Here is a 15347-nt window from a genome sequence, read left to right as displayed (position 1 = left end):
CTTAAAAGATGCTTTGGCTGGATATAGAATTCTAGGTTGATGAGGTTTTATTCTTTCAACCCTTAAAACATTTCACTCCCAGGCCTGGAGGTGTCACTGGTAGAGCATTTGCCTAGCATGTGTGAAGCCCTGGGCTCCATCCCAGTACAAGAGGAAAAAAAAATATTTTTCATTTTCCTTTCTTCTTGTTTGTATTGGATCTGACAAGAAGTAGGCTGTAATTCTTACCCATTTTCTCCATACATAAACTGGAGGCATTTTCTAAGGCTTCTTTCAATATTTTTTGGTTTTGATCTTAGCTTTGACTAGCTGTGTCTAGGTGTCATTTTTCATTTGTTTGTTTTGTTCTGTGTTTTGTTTTGTGTATTTATCCTAGTTGGTGTTCTCTACGCTTCTTAGACTGTAATTCGGTGTCTCATTAAATTAATTGTCTCATGAGACAATTTATGACTACTTGAACAGTTCCTTCTCCTCTGGTGTTACAGTTGTGCCATTCTTTTGAAATTCTTCCACAATTCTCGTATGTTCTGTTCCCTCTCTTTCCATTCTTTTTCCTCTTTCCATTTCAGTTTTGATATTGCTATTACAAGATCTTCAAGATCACTGATTCTTTCCTTAGTGTGTCCCATCTACTGATGAGCCCATCGCAGGCTAGAGTCCTTGACATATTAGTCACAGTTATTTAAAATTTCCTGATAATTACAAAATGTGTATCCTCTATGGATTTAGTTCTGAAGTATACTTTGTCTCTTTAGTCTGTTTTTTTCCTTGCCTCTTAGGATGCCTTGTTACATGATTCACATGTAATTCTCGGGTAAAGAAACTGACTTAGACCTCTAGTGTGAGGTTCAATGTTAATCTGTTTAGGAGTTGGATGAAGATTAATGTCTGTCTACTGTAACTGCCAGAAGTTTTTAATTCCTCTAACGTCCTTGGTTTTGTCTCTGTTGTCTTTGGGTTTCCCTCAGAACTTCTTCAATCCAGTCTGTCTTTGAAGCTCCTTCAGAGGCTATCCACCACTATTCCACTGCAGATTTGTCCTAACCCTTGGTGAGACAAGCTCTGATAGATATTTATCTTCTGGGGGGAGGGGGTCCTGGAGGACAGGCTTCTGGTATGGAGACTGTGCTGGGCTCACTTTCTTATTTTTAAGATAAAACCTGCTATGTTGTCCAGGCTGACCCTGAAGGCCTAGACTCAAGTGATCCCCAACCTCAGCCTTCCAAGTAGCTGGGACTACAGGCACACCCCACCCCATCCAGGTTAGGGCATGTTTTTAAGTTTAATTTTCCCTTCCCTGAGACAAGAAGGAATTTTTCTTGGCTCTTCACCATGAGCCCACACTTAGCCTCCACCCATTTGTCAAAGTTACTGTTTAAGTATTACTATTGGTTTGTGGCTCCAGAAACTTCTCTAGATAAGCTACTTGTGGCTGAGTGAATTTGCTTGTCTCTTTAAATTTCAGGGTAGCAGTTTGCCCTGTGAACTCATTTCTTGGATGGGTCCAAAATAAGTGATCACTTTTCAGTCTGTTGAGCTGTTTTCTTGTTGTAATCATGGAAAAGATGACTTCCAAGTTCTGTACCTGTTGATGCTGGAACCAGAAATGGCTTTTCCCTTTGTTATTGTTGCTTTAAAAAAAATGCTCCCAAGGAATGAGGGCCGAGATGGCAAAAAGGCTATGTGCATGTATCCATTTGGCTAAACAACCTGCAGGGGAGTGGACCCTCTGCGAAGGAAGACCCAGTGGTGCAGCTGATCCTGGCCAGCCAACAGCTGAGGAACCAACAGCTCTACAGACTCTGGGGGCTGAGAAGACCTCCCCCACCACCCCCTGCTTCACTGCCTCCTTCTGGCTTCATCATGTCTCATTTTGGCCAGGCTCGTTTCTTAGACCCCATCCTACAGTTCACACTAGGTTCTGTCACGGAAGGATCTTTCTACAACATGGATCTAACCCTTGTCCTCAAACTCTCCCATTTGAAAACCCTGAGCCCCTTGAATTAAGTATAAGTTACCTAATGTGGTGTTCACAGATCCTCAGGATTCACCCTAACTTTCCCTCTGCTGCCCACCTCCCCAACTCCTGCACAGTACTGGGGTGCCAGGAACACACTAAACTCTTTGCAAGTTCCTAAACCTAACAAGCTCTCTCCAGCCTCTGCCTTCCATATGCAAATTCCTCTGGAAATCTTTCCTGTTCTGACTGGCTCTTATCCACCAGCAAGCCTTCCCTGAGTAGTCTGTACAACCCTCAGTCATGGTGCCACCTTTGGGTCCCACTGAAGTGCCATCAGGACTCTTCAGCTCTGAGGGCCCTTCCCATCAATAAAATCCACATCTTCCTTAAGGTAGAGGAGTCATGGGGCAGATACTCTGAATCTCCCTGTGGTCTGCTTTCTTCCCAGAGGTGAAGCCCTGCATGTTGGACCTCTCAGGCTGAGGAGGGTCTGCAGAGGAAGAAACCCCTGTGCATGGGCTCCTGCTGTGCAGGGAAAAGGGTGAAATCTCTTTCTGGAGGCAGATTCTAGAGATGTCCACAAGTTCACCACTTATCAGCTCTGTGACCCTAGGCAAGGTACTTTTCTGTCCTTATCATCTATTTTTTTTTGTCCTTATCATCTATAAAACAGGTTAATAAATAGGACCTAGCTTAGAGGCCTCAGTGAAATAATGCAATGTATTTTGTATGTGATGAATGTTCAAAAAGTAATAGTATTATTATAATATCCATGTAGGCCAACTATGTCCTACTGCATTGCACCCACACCCCAGCCAGCAAGGCAGGGTCACTAGCTGATTCCACTCCAGAAAACATGCCAACAAGGTGCTGAAGAAGACAGAGCCATCTCTCCTTGGTTCACTATAACTCAGCCCTCTCCCCATCTGGAGAGTGCTGGAGGCCTAGGATGGGAAGTGAGGGAAGGCTGCAGATTTGGGCCACATCAGACCTGGCCTGGGGGGCTAATGACAGCAGCCACGGGGGGAGTGTAGAGGTGCAAGATTGGAAGTGTGTACTTCTTTTTTTTTTTTTGGTACCAAGGATTGAACCCAGGGACATTTAACCACTGAGCCACATCCTCAGCCCTTTTTAAATATTTTATTAAGAGACAGTGTCTTGCTAAGTTGCTAGGGCCTCACTAAGTTGCTAAGGCTTTTGAACTTGTGATCCTCCTGCCTCAGCCTCCCAAGCCACTGGGATTACAGGTGTGTGCCACCACACCTGCTGGGGATGTGTGCTGTTGACTGATCCCACAAGGTGAAGGCATCTTTTTGTCCTTTCTGCTCATTCCACTCCTCCAATGCAAGTAGAAAGGAAGGCGTCCCCAAATTGAGAGCTGGGGGCTTTGATATCACATTCATTCCCACTAATTCCATGAGCCACGTGTCACTGCCTATGTTATATACAAGTCCAAGATGAGGGATGCTGGGACACTGGGGCACACAGCACCTCATCCCTAACTTCGTGCTTGCCCTGGAGTCCAGGCCTGTTTGCTCAATACAGTAGGTGAGGTCGAATCAATGGACAATATCAGTCTAGCATCACAGCTCTGAGCTAGGTCTCAGAACCTCAAGCTCTACTCCAACCATCTCTGCTTAAATCTCTCAACTTACATACAGGTTGTGTGGTACGTAAGCCATACAACTGCACCCAACACTCCTGACATCATCCTCAGAGGAGGAGTCTTTTTTGATCAGCACTGTTGATTCTACCTTTTTCAACTCTGGGAGCTCAATCTGTTCTGCAGCACTTGACATGTCCCAATGTTACACAAACCAATGTTAACGGTTCCAAGTCTCCTCTCATTTGTGCCCCAAAATTTTGGTGGTCAAATGTTTGGAATGAACAATTTACCTTGCAAGGCCCTTCATACCCCCCTTGTGGCACCAGGCTTCCCTCCAAATGCTTTCTCCCAGATCACTCCCCAATTCCACATCCCCCGGCTCCTATCCTCACCTCTCCTTGTCAATGATCCTTGGAGACTGCTGGAAATTTCCCTTCATGCTATGAACACTGCAGGGATTATTCCACTCCCCACCTTCTTCCTCCCAACTCAGAATCATGATTCTCCCTCCTTCAAGCTTCAACCTGAGACACCACTCCCTGATCCTGTCTACCTTAAGTCCAGTCCTGTGGTTCTACTTCTTTAGGTGCTCTTTCTCTGTGAGACAGAATGAAGCACCCTCCCAGAGTCAGAGCCCAACCAGATGGAGCCTGGAGGTAGGTGAAAGTGCCCAGATGGGCATCAAGGAAGCAGCCCAAAAGCCTAGAGATAAGGGTGGCACAAGAAACTCATGCCTTCTGCTTTTCTTCTCACCTGGACCTGCCACCCCCAACCCCTACCCCAATTTCTTGCCAGCAATTCCTCGACAACTGAGAGGTGTCATCTTTTGCTTCTTTCCCTTCCCCTCAGCCAAAGGTGACAAACCAGTGGTCCACAACACATTTTGTTTGGCCTGTCATACGTTTTGCAAGTTTCAATTAGCTGTTATCATTTAAAAATCAGGAGATTTCGCTTAAGAGTCCAGCATTCTAGGTTCTTTTGAAAAATCAGAGTATCTGTTTGCGGCAGGCCCACATTCCTGCATGGTGACAACCAGTGGGAGCTGGTATCCATTGTTGCTTTCTGTGTGCTTGTGCTCTGGTTTCTGAAGTTCTAAGCCTCCCAATCACAATTACCATCTACATCAGCTGCTTGGCTTCTAAATTGTATCTCTGCAGGAGGCAGTCCAGCAGGAAGGAACAAACTCAAGGCTGATTAGAGGTTGTCCTGTACAACCCTCCCACTGCCCACAGGCCTCAGCACATGAAGGAGGCAGAGCAGGGTTAGCAGAGAGGCAGGGTGGAGAGTCCCAGTTGGGAGCCACTTTTTAGTCTCTCTCTGATCACTGTTTATTGCAGCAGCATCCAGGCTCTGCATTTGTCCTCTCCTGGTGTAGGCCTGCCTCTGGGGGTAGCTGCTACAAACACAGAGCTTGCTGCCTGTTTCTTCAGGGCACTCCACATCTCATCGGAACTGGGTCTGAGGCCTGAGGTTTTGTCCTGAGCCTGAGTAGCAATGTGGCCAGAGGCATGTGCTTCCTTACTATCTAGCCAACTCAGCCAAATGTACACCAGGGGGTGGCCGTCTTGTCACAGTCCAACATGATGTTGAGCACAGTACAGGGGGCCCCACCCACAGACAGGGCTGTGCGGGAATCCACGCGGTACTTCACAGTGTTCAGGCCTCCCTCCCGGTCCACCTTGAATTGCTCCTGGAAAGGAAAGGAGAAATGGGCTCAGATTCAGGGCTTCATGAGTGATAGCTGTCCACTGATCTCACAGAGCCTCAACATTAAAGATCCTGTGATTCCCAGTAAGACAGGGAACCCCAAGTTCAGAAAGTGAGCTCTCTTACTCACAGCTATACCCTGGGACTTTTCTATTGGATGATTATGCCTCTGAGGTTAGAGGCTGTGTGAGGAACAGGGATTCTGGCATACCTATGTGGGGAGCCATTCTGACACGTGATTGGGTGACTCCCGTTAAGGGCCTGAGGCGCTCTGGCTGTGTCGGAGCTATCCCGACCCTTTCCTGATGAGAGAGCCCATCCGTGTGGGGGTGTGCGTGACCACTGACCCCGGAGACCCAATCACTGACCCTGACCTTGGAGTGCAGCCCCCCCTCAACCTTCATTGGATGGAATTCTCCCCTGAATCTCTTGTCCCCCAAATAAAAGGCTACTCCCCGGCGTGTTCGCTCTCTCTCTCTCCTGCTAGCCCAGAGTAATCCTCGCTGCCCTGCTGGGCGGCTGGAGGCGGGAACCAGGGAGGCGAGCCATCTCGGACCTAGCAATGTAAAATAAGGTACTGGTTTGTGTGTTTTATTTTGATCTCTTCTAACTAACTTAATGCCTAGAACCTCATTAATGAAACCACTGCGCAGGCCGCGTGGTAGATACCTCCCCCCCTTTTTTTCTTTTTTATACTAAGGATTGAACCCAGGGTACTTTACCACTGAGTTACATCTCCAACCTTTTTTATTATTTTGAGCTAGGACATCACTAAGTTGCTGAGACTGGCCTCAAACTTATGATCCTTCTGCTACAGCCTCCTCAATCTGGGATTACGGGGGTGCACTACTGAACTCAGCAGATTCCAGTATCTTCAGCTAAGCCTCCCCCAACCCCTAGCCTACATGAATGGATAGGCAGCCCAGTGTCCAGGATGCTCATGGCAGCTACCAGGGCAGGACATGGTTGTAAGCAGAATGTCCACCGACTGACTGGGCCAAGCAGGGGAGAATAGGCCACTGGGGCCCAAGCAGAACTTGGTGAAATGCTTGGGCCTGTTGGCTCCCCACATTACCACTTATCTGTCCTGATGAGGAGACTAGTCAGCACCTGTTTTTGAGCCGCAATGCGCTTCTGGTCCCTCTTCCGCCAGGCTGGGTCATGCAGGTGGTGAAATGTTTTGTATCCAGTTGTGATTCCTGAGGGGCGGAAAAGCTAAGGAGACCAATGGAAGTGGGGGTCAGGCCACTCCTCCTGGAGCCTTGACCCTCCCCACTAGTTCCTCTGGAGTCCTACTGCCTGCCAGGAGGCCACAGGCAGGGGCTTGTATTCCTATTTTGCAGGAGAGGAGACTGAGGTACAGAGGACAAAGGACTGATAAAATGACCACTGCGACTCAGGGCAGGGATCAGAACTGGGGGTAGGGAGGGCAGTGTGTGTGGAATCTCCAAACTGCAGGAACTCCCCTCAGAAAGAAAAGGAAACCTTAGGGCAGCCACAGTGGCTGAGGAGGTGGCAGGGCCCTGGAGGAAGTCTTACCTGGAGCCCAGCTCCTTTGATGCGCCGGTAGAATTCATCATCCTCGCGGCCCCAGCCCCAGAAGCGGTTGGACATCCCATTGCACTGACACAGAGACAGGGAGCATCTGTCACCTGCTGCCTCCTCCCAGGGGTATACTTCGGTTCCCTACCACTTAGAAAAACCCCAGCCCAAGCCTGAGAAGCCAGGCTCCCCCTTCCTCTTCCTCCCCTGACTGTTCTGAATGAACACCAGGGCTTCCAGGTCCCTCCACCCCTGTGGTATTGGGAGGGTGGAAAGGAGGAGTCAGTACATTCCAGTCCCTGTAACATTCTAAAAGGGCCCTGAACTTGTGTGATGAGAAGATTAGTCTCAAAAGTGTCTGACTAGCCAGAGGAGACACCTCTGGGAGGTTACTGATGGGCAGAGATGCCAGCTTGTACTGATTTCTGCAATTCCCTCCTACTCTCGTTTCTCCTGAAATGGCTCTGACCTAATCTCTTCCTCTGTGTGAGAGGGACAGTTGGGGTCTGTGGTTACACCTATTTTTTGCATTTGGCTCAGGGGCATAAAGTTGGCTTTGGCCATGGCTTAAAGACAAGACTGGGAGCCCTAGCCCCAAGCCACTCAGTTCTTCTCACTCATCTGTGCCCCCAACCACAGTGACAGACTCAGGAACAGACTAATCAAGAGCCAGTGAGGTTGTGCTTGGGGACTCCTATCTGGGCTTTTCGGGAAGGAGCAGGTCCATCTCCCACAAGCTTGGGCCCTAAAGGAACACTGGTTGCAGCTACAACAACCTCCTTGCAGAACTGCACTCTAATGCCTGGAAGGCAAAGCTGAGAGAGAAAGACACAGAGTCCCAGTGACTGGCTGAGAGGTGGGCAAAGTGCACCTGAAGCCAGACCCTCACCCACCCCCACTTTTCAAACGTGAGGGCCAGCACATCCCCAGTTTACTGAAGTCAGCTGGCGTGGGGGTTTCTGTTGCTACAGCAGAGCCCTCGCTAGCTGACTTGCTCATTCCTCATCCTCTCTCATGTCTCTGGCTACTGCTGAGTCCCCTGCTAGGCCTGTGCAGACCTCCATCTGCTGGGCCCAGGAGGCTGCTCTGTCCTGCCAACTGCTTCCACCCCAGGGTGGGGCGAGTTCTAAGTAAAGCAGGCTGGGCCAGGCCTCACCAGCTGGTAGTGCTGCTTGGAGAGCAGCAGGATGCCGCCCACGTAGGTCTTGTAGTGGTAGAGTGGGTGGAGCTCTGGCGAGGCCACATGGAAGGGCCCCGCCTCAGGGAAGCCATAGTCCAGCTCCTCGTTGAGAGGGAGCAGGTCCACATCATGCATGGCAATATAGTCTGTGCTGTTGCTGCTCTCCAGGAAGCCCACGTTGATGAGTGCTGCTCGGTTGAACCTGTGTAGGGAGGTTGAGGCTGGGCAAGGGATAGCAGGCTTGCGCACCACCTGGTCCTGCCCCCAGCTCTGCATGAAAGCCTCTTCCCCACACATACCCCACCCCAGGGGGGCCTCTGCTACCCTCAGCCCTGCACTGACTTCACTACATGGGGCTGAACCCCCCATTTGGGGCACAAGTGTTTACTGAGCACCTGCAGTGTGCTAAAACTGCTCAAAACTGTACTGGAAGATACAGCAGTGAGAAAATAAAGGCCCCCCTTAAGAGCTGACAATCCAGTGGGAGGAAACCAAGAAGTATATACATAAGGAGGCAGACAGAGATAAGAGCTGTGGGAAGAGTCAAGCAGGGTGAGGAGGATGAAACTTGCTGGGTACAGGGGCAGGGACAGCTATTCTGTTAGGGCTGTTGGGGAGGGCCAGGGTGACCAGGCAACATTTGAGTAAAAACCTAAAGGTCTGAGAGAATGAGCCATATGAAAGCCGGGGGAACAGGACTCCAAGGAAAGGAGAAAGTAAGTTCCAAGGCCAGAGGCAAGAGCGACACCAATGTGGGCAGAATGAAGTTGGAAAAGGGATGAAGCAGGGGTTGATGGGGATGGGGCCTACAGGTTATTCAAGGACTGGGGCATCGACATTGGTGAGACGGGGAGCTGCTAGAGGTCTTGGAGCAGAGGTATGAAGGCCTGTGACTTGTTTTAGCGGGATCATTCCAGTCAGCGTATTGGGAAGAGACTGTAGGAGCAGTGCAGAGGAAGGCAGACCAGACGGGAAGCAAGAGGTGATGAAGGTGGCTTTGCTTAAAGAGAGCAGAGGAGGTGGTGAGGTGCATTTTTGATGGATTGAATGCTATGTGATTAAGAAAAAGTAGGTGAGCATGACTTGAAGGCTTTTTCACTTGAGCAGTTAAAGCACTGAGTTTCCATTTCCTGAAAAGGAGAAGAGGCAGGGGCAACAGGTCTGGGATGTTTTGATGGATTGAATGCTATGTGATTAAGAAAAAGTAGGTGAGCATGACTCCAAGGCTTTTTCACTTGAGCAGTTAAAGCACTGAGTTTCCATTTCCTGAAAAGGAGAAGAGGCAGGGGCAACAGGTCTGGGATGTATAATCAGGAACTCAGTTGTGATTATGCTAAGTTCAAACTGCCTCTGAGTCAGCAATTGGAGAGGGAGCATAAGTGTCTGGATGTGGGAGTTTGAAGTTCAGGGAAAAGGTCTGGAGTCTAGGCTGGGAATGCAGATTTCAGAGTCAGCAGGAATTTAATGCTATAGGACTGAATGAGATCCTCAGGGAGAGACTGTAGCAAGGAAAGCAAGAAGATCCAAGCACTGATTCCCAAGGAATACTGCTGGTGAGGCATCACAGAAATGAGGAAGAACTGGCAAAGAAGATAGGTACGGTTCGCCGGCAGGGACAGAGAAGAATCAGAGAGCACTGTCCCAGAAGTCAAGCAGAGGCATATGAAGAAGGAAAAAATAATCCACTTGGCAGATGCTGCTGGGTCACAGGACAAAGGCTTGGCATTAATGAAGTGGAGGTCATTGGTGATTTCAAGGAGGGTAGTTTCAGTGTCACAATGGAGGTGTCTAAGTGAAACAGGTTCAAAGGAAAATGAGGAAAGAGAAGGGGAAGGAGTTCTGTTACAAAGGAGAGCACAGAAGTAGGGTAACAGCTGTAGAGGATGTAGGATGAAGGGACTCTCTTTTTCCCTCTTTTCCTTTTAGAGAGGAGCTATCTTAGTATGTGTGTATGCTGGTGTGAATGTTCCAAGAGAGAATAAAAACTGATTATGCAGGAGAAAAGGGGGCCATCCACTGGAGTGCTGTCCTCAAGTGGGAGGAAGAAGAGGGACCCAGTATTACACTGGGAGAGCTGGCCCCACAGAGGACTGTGACAGTCATCCCAAGTAATAGGCAGGAAGCTGGAAGATGAGTGGAGGTGGCGAGAACAGAAAAGGTCTCTTTCAATTATTCCCATTTTCTCAAACTGGAAGCAAATTCATCAGCCAAGAGTGAGGATGAGGAAGGAGTAAGAAAAGGAGTTTTGGAAGGCTGCCATGGATGGACTGCAAGAATGCAAGGCTTCCAGAAGGACACAGGGACTTCTTGTTAGGAAGATGAGCAGCATGGCCATGCATGTCACTGTTTAAGGGCTAGATATTAAGGGTGGACATGAGGGAGGATTGGATAAGAGAAAGTAGAGACAAGGAGAGTGGGCAGTGAAAAGGTAGGAGGATCTGTGAATTCATGGGGTGGGTGGGGTCCAGGAATCACTGGAGTTCGTCTTACAGTGGGAGTAAGTTGAAAGGAAATGAGGTAGGGTTGGAATGTGAGATGCATGGATGGTGGTCATGGAGGGGAGAAGGCTGGATAAGGTCAAGAATTTTAGGATAAGGATAGTCTGTGAGAAATGGAGGGATCCTCCCTTTCCATAATTCCCCTAGCCTATCACCAGCAAGTCCTGTCTGTACTTCCTCCACATCACTTCTCTACCCCCTTGTACCATACTGGCCAAGCTATCATCACCTCTGATGACCGGTATACAGCTGCTTCTCTTGTCCCAGTATAATTTATTTCATATAGCCACAGTCATCTTTCCAAAATGGAAAGTAGATCAAAGCCCACCCCAAAGAATCCTGCCACACCCAATAAGGGGGGTCCATCAGCTCCCATCCTCTACCCCTAACCCCAATGGATTAGGAATGAGTCCTGAGAGGCCTGGGCAAGGGGAAGCACCAGGTGATGGGGAACTGTGTCAGGAGGGGGATTCCTACCTGAAATGATCCACCTGGTTGAGCACATAGATGTGGTGCTGGATCTTCTTCCTGCTCAGGAAGCGGTGCATGTGGGGCACAAAGACCAGGAGCTCTTCAAAGCGTTCACGGAAGGGTACCAGCACTGCCAGGCGGTGGGGGCCCCATGACGCATCTTCTTCCCAGTGTTCAGGGGGCATCTCCGGAGGACAGGCCCGGGATGGACCCGGAGTCTCCTGCCCTTGTCCTCTGGCTGCCCGGGCCACATCACCAGAGCAGCTGAGCTGCAGCCAGAGTAGGGAGAAGAAGCCCAATAAGAGACAGGCAACGAAGAGGTGGAAGACGGAGCATTTCCTGGGGAGGCCGCTGGGGAGAAACCTAGACCTGGGACAAGAGCAGGGATGAGGTCAGAAGGGCAGGGCCAACATGGAGCCCTCTGACACACCCTTTTTCTGGCCTCCCCATGCACAGGGCACACATTCCAAGCACCTGGGAATTAGTACAGAAGCAACTTAAATGTTTTGCTCATGGTAGTACGACACATCAGAATCTGCTTAACTCTCTAGGACCAGTTTCTGCCACCCAACCTCTGGGACACTCTCTAACCACTCCTAAGTCACAAAGTTGCCCCAGTTCCTCAATGCTTTTCTGCTTTGTGAGTGAATCCCAGTCAGACCATGAGCTTAAGGGCAGGGACAGGAATCCCTGCCTCTCTTATTTGCCCTTTCAGGACAGTGGTTTGATGTCATAAGCCAATGGCAAGAATCCCACTTAAGAGATGCAACCCACTGCCTTCCAAACCTGGTTCCCTGTACATTCACCTCAGGAGAAACCCTGGCTTTGTCCTGCTTCTTGAGCTAACCAGAAAGTCCCCCAAGATAGCAATGTATGCTGGCATGAATCCCATGTGAAACAACCAATATTTACTCTAGTAAGATCAGACCTGCCCCTAAAGCAATACAAGGCCCAAATGGACAGTGGCAGTTCACTGGGTGAGTCTCAAATCTTCAGTCCCAGTGTCAGCCCATGAAACAAGAGAGACAGAGAGGGAAAGAAAGATTAGAATTGGGTACACTCTGGCTCATTTCAGAAACTGGACAAACAGCTGAATATCTTAGACACTGGATAATGCTGGAAGACTGTCCTTTAGGTTAGGAGGTATAAAAAAAAAAAAGTTGAATTCACTTGATTCCTTTATTCTTCCTCTGGAAGTTCCTGAGGGTGCTAGGAAAGGAACAGAGAAATCCAAGAAAGAAGCTGCTTCTATAATTCCTGTGGCCTCCACTCCAATATCTACAATGGGATCTGCTTTATAACCTAAGAATCAGGAATTAGCTACCAGGCCTTGTAAAGTCTACCTTGTGATCCTTCTCACTTATCTGGTCCTTGTCCTGCTCAGGTCACTTCAATTTTATGGATGATCTTCCTTTATTCACAAGTTAAAAGACAAACTGCTTGGCCTAACAGGAAAAGCCCTCTCACAGTCAAAGCCTTTTGTGAATCAATCCAACCTTCAGTTGCTCCCAACCATTCACTCTCACCCTGGGTAACTTAGGGTCTCTCCACTGCCCACATTCCTTTCTGCTCCAGACTTTCCTCACCCCACCATTCCTCCTGCCTGACATGCCCTTCTTCATTTATCTATCTAGAAGCCCCAAGCTGATTCTTCAAGGACAAATTCCAACATAGCCACCTACCATCTTACCCCCACCCTATAAGGTTCCCTCTTTTGTCTTCACATGCCATCTAGTACTGCTGTTTAAAGCACTCACCTGTAATGACTTGAGACCCTACTTGTCAAACCAGGTAGGATTCATATCTGTGGACCCAACACAGGTCAGAGAGCAAAGGGTTTGCTATTTGAGTTAAAGGAAGGGGTAGAGCAGTTCTGGCATGCTTTAAGTCACACACCAGAGCTAGACCAATGCCTACCTTTCTCTAGAGGCAAAACTGCCAACCTGGAAGCCAGCAGCCCTGAAGCCAGGCCCAGGTCCCACATGCAGCTGAGAGATGGACCAGTTGGACATCCTCACAGGGCTTCTGACTTACCCACCATTGTCCTGCGGAGGTGGTTTCCGCTGGGGAGGAACAGAGCCCAGTCTTGCAAGTGGCCTGAGAAGGCTAGAATCTCTACAGATTCTCTCTTGCCCTCTGGGCTTTCTCTGGGGGCGAGGTGGAGTCTGGGAAGGCAGACTTGGGATAGTATCCCTCCTTTTGGAGAAGAAGCAGTGACCATTACCCAGGCGTATGTCATGGATTGGGCATTCCACACACTTTCCCATGCTGTTTCTTCTATCCAGCTTGCTCATTCTACCAGGATCACATTCCAGTGGTGCTCTCCTCCTGTGTTCTAAGGGCCCAAACTACTAGCAACTAAATTGAGCCCAGAATCCCATTTCCTCAGAGCAATGGAAACCCAAAGTCATTGCTGATGCCACCTGGTGGCAAGATCCAGAACTGCAATCCCAGATGCTTCCCAGGCCCAGGCCACCCTGGCTCTGATGAGCAATTCAGATGACACTTTGTCTCCATCAGTCATTGCCCAAGACTAAGAGATGACTTCAGACTCAACACTCAATTGCTAAACTATCCTAAATTTGCTGCATGGATCCTTATATTCCTGTGTCAAAAGCACAGACTGTATCAGGAAACTGTGGGGGAGGGGGATAGACACAGTTATAGAAAGGAATCCAGAAATGGAAATACTCCTTCTTTCCTTTTCCTTTCTTCCCTCCTACAAACGTTGGTGGTCAATATTTGAATACTCAGCTGCTCTAACTACAGCACCTCAAAAGTGAAAGGTAACTAGAACTGTTATCCTCTCTGTGTAAGGCATAGTGACAAGGGTTTTACACATATGATCTTTAATCCTCCTACAGACTTGTAGAGTAGATATTATGATCCCCATTTCAGAGATGGAAGACTAAATCAGGAAGATTAAGTGATCTATTTCTGGTCACCTGTCTACTAAACAGGATTCCAGCTCAGGTCTGACTCCATAGGCCATGCCTTCTATTATATTCCTATTCATTTCAGCACCAAGTTTGGGGAAAAAAAGAAAAGAACCTTGGCCGCTAAATTCTAGAGTCTTATGGCACCTAACAAATTTAAGACAGAAAGGGAATGAAGTATCACTCACTGTGCAAAGATCCACTAGCATGTGTTCTGGGGAGGATCTCAAGCCTGAACTGTGGACATCCCCCCAAAAATGTAGGCAGTCAAATGGCTCTCTCCATTCTGCTTAATGGGAAACATCATTAGCTAAGATCTGGGACACGCTCACACCTAACACTTGGAGCAGGCCCTATGCAAGTACAGCTGCACAGGAAATGAACTAACGGTTGTGTGGGAAGTGTCTAGTACAAGCCAGGCAGTGGCCAACCAGGCAGTGCATACGAAGCTTCTGTCTGGTATGTTCTTCTGGGCAAAGTATGGGGAAGCACGAAGAAAAGAGGGTAGAACCTGAAGCTATGGGGCTGTAATAGGGGTGGCAAGACCAAAGAAACCGATTAAGGTCCTAGGAGGCCAAGAAAAACAGAGACTGAGATCCACTACAAGAAGTTCACCGAGTCTGAGACGCACACGAACTGGGAGATGGGCCAGTGGAGAAAAACACGAAAAGACATGAGAGACTCTCAAGGAGGGAAACAAATTCACAAAGGGAGGTCAATGAAGAAGATAGAGGGAGAGTCAGCGACAGAGGGAAAGAGAGAGACCCATTGGGAGAGCCACAGACCCTCAAGAGAAAGCCGCAGAGAACTAGACCTGATGGCCTCAGCCCCCTAGATTCCGCGGGGTGGCCCGGAAAGGGGTAGCACCCGGCGGGTCGCGGCCCGAGCCGGCAGCCGCTGCTCACCTGCCATCCTCCCAGGGCAGCTGCACCGCTTTCCTCCGGGAGGGGAACATCGTGTGGGGAGGCGGCTGCACATGGGGCTCGAGCTCACAACCCCGCGGACCCGGCCTCCGGGTCCTACGCGGCGCCTCCGCCTCCCGCCCCGCCCTCCCGCCTGCCCCGCCTCCCGGTCCGCCGGGTCCGACACTCCGGCCGCGCCGTCTGCTCTCCGGAGTCGCTGCCTCCAAGGTTCTGCTGGCAGAGAAACTGGGCGCTTCCGCCGTGGCGCTGGCAACTACCTCCAGGAATTCCCTTGACGCCGGGAGAAACGGAGGCCCCAGAAGCCAAAACCCTACCCAACAAGTCACTGGTCTGGGACTGGATTTAGGCTCCAGACTTACAAACCGGCGCTTTGGGATAATGTGCATTTTCCTCTTCCCGAATATAGGCGGGGATTGTCGTGGCTCGTGTGCTGTCAGTCCAGGAGGTTAGGTTCTTCCTGCACACAAGGCTCAGCTCAGTCTTCCCAAGTAGTAGTTAGGAACTGGATTCTGAATAGAGACTGA

The 15347-nt window shown here is 49.4% G+C and overlaps 1 protein-coding gene across 5 annotated transcripts; it reads right to left on the bottom strand.

Annotated features, from left to right (window-relative positions):
* Positions 1-3018: 3018 nt before the first annotated feature.
* Positions 3019-14972, bottom strand: B4GALT7 (beta-1,4-galactosyltransferase 7). Of its 5 annotated transcripts, none has more exons than XM_081275172.1 (7): positions 14806-14972; positions 12999-13160; positions 10971-11333; positions 7972-8197; positions 6813-6896; positions 6384-6488; positions 3019-5256 (listed from the first exon to the last, which is right to left on the bottom strand). In XM_081275172.1, exons 1-7 carry the CDS (start codon positions 14853-14855, stop codon positions 5101-5103), a joined length of 1146 nt encoding a protein of 381 aa, XP_081131298.1. In that variant the 5' UTR covers positions 14856-14972; the 3' UTR covers positions 3019-5100. The 5 variants fall into 5 exon arrangements, with proteins under 5 accessions (XP_081131298.1, XP_081131299.1, XP_081131301.1 ...); XM_081275173.1 differs by having other exon boundaries at positions 12882-13027; positions 14806-14946; XM_081275175.1 differs by having other exon boundaries at positions 6384-6472; positions 12882-13027; positions 14806-14946.
* Between the last annotated feature and the right edge of the window lie 375 nt (positions 14973-15347).

Source organism: Spermophilus citellus (assembly GCF_964194105.1).
Source record: "Spermophilus citellus genome assembly, chromosome: 1".
In the NCBI taxonomy this organism is placed as follows: domain Eukaryota; kingdom Metazoa; phylum Chordata; class Mammalia; order Rodentia; family Sciuridae; genus Spermophilus; species Spermophilus citellus.
Note: the sequence above shows the minus strand (reverse complement) of the source record. Positions and strands in the feature narration are given on the sequence as shown.

Coding starts and splice junctions, on each gene's coding strand:
- B4GALT7 (XM_081275171.1), bottom strand. CDS start 13,258: ATGAGCAAGCTGGATAGAAGAAACAGCATGGGAAAGTGTGTGGAATGC. Junction 11,334..12,998: donor CCTCCGCAGGACAATGGTGG/GTAAGTCAGAAG, acceptor CTCTTGTCCCAG/GTCTAGGTTTCTCCCCAGCG. Junction 5,257..6,383: donor GCATTGCGGCTCAAAAACAG/GTGCTGACTAGT, acceptor TTTCCTTTCCAG/GAGCAATTCAAGGTGGACCG.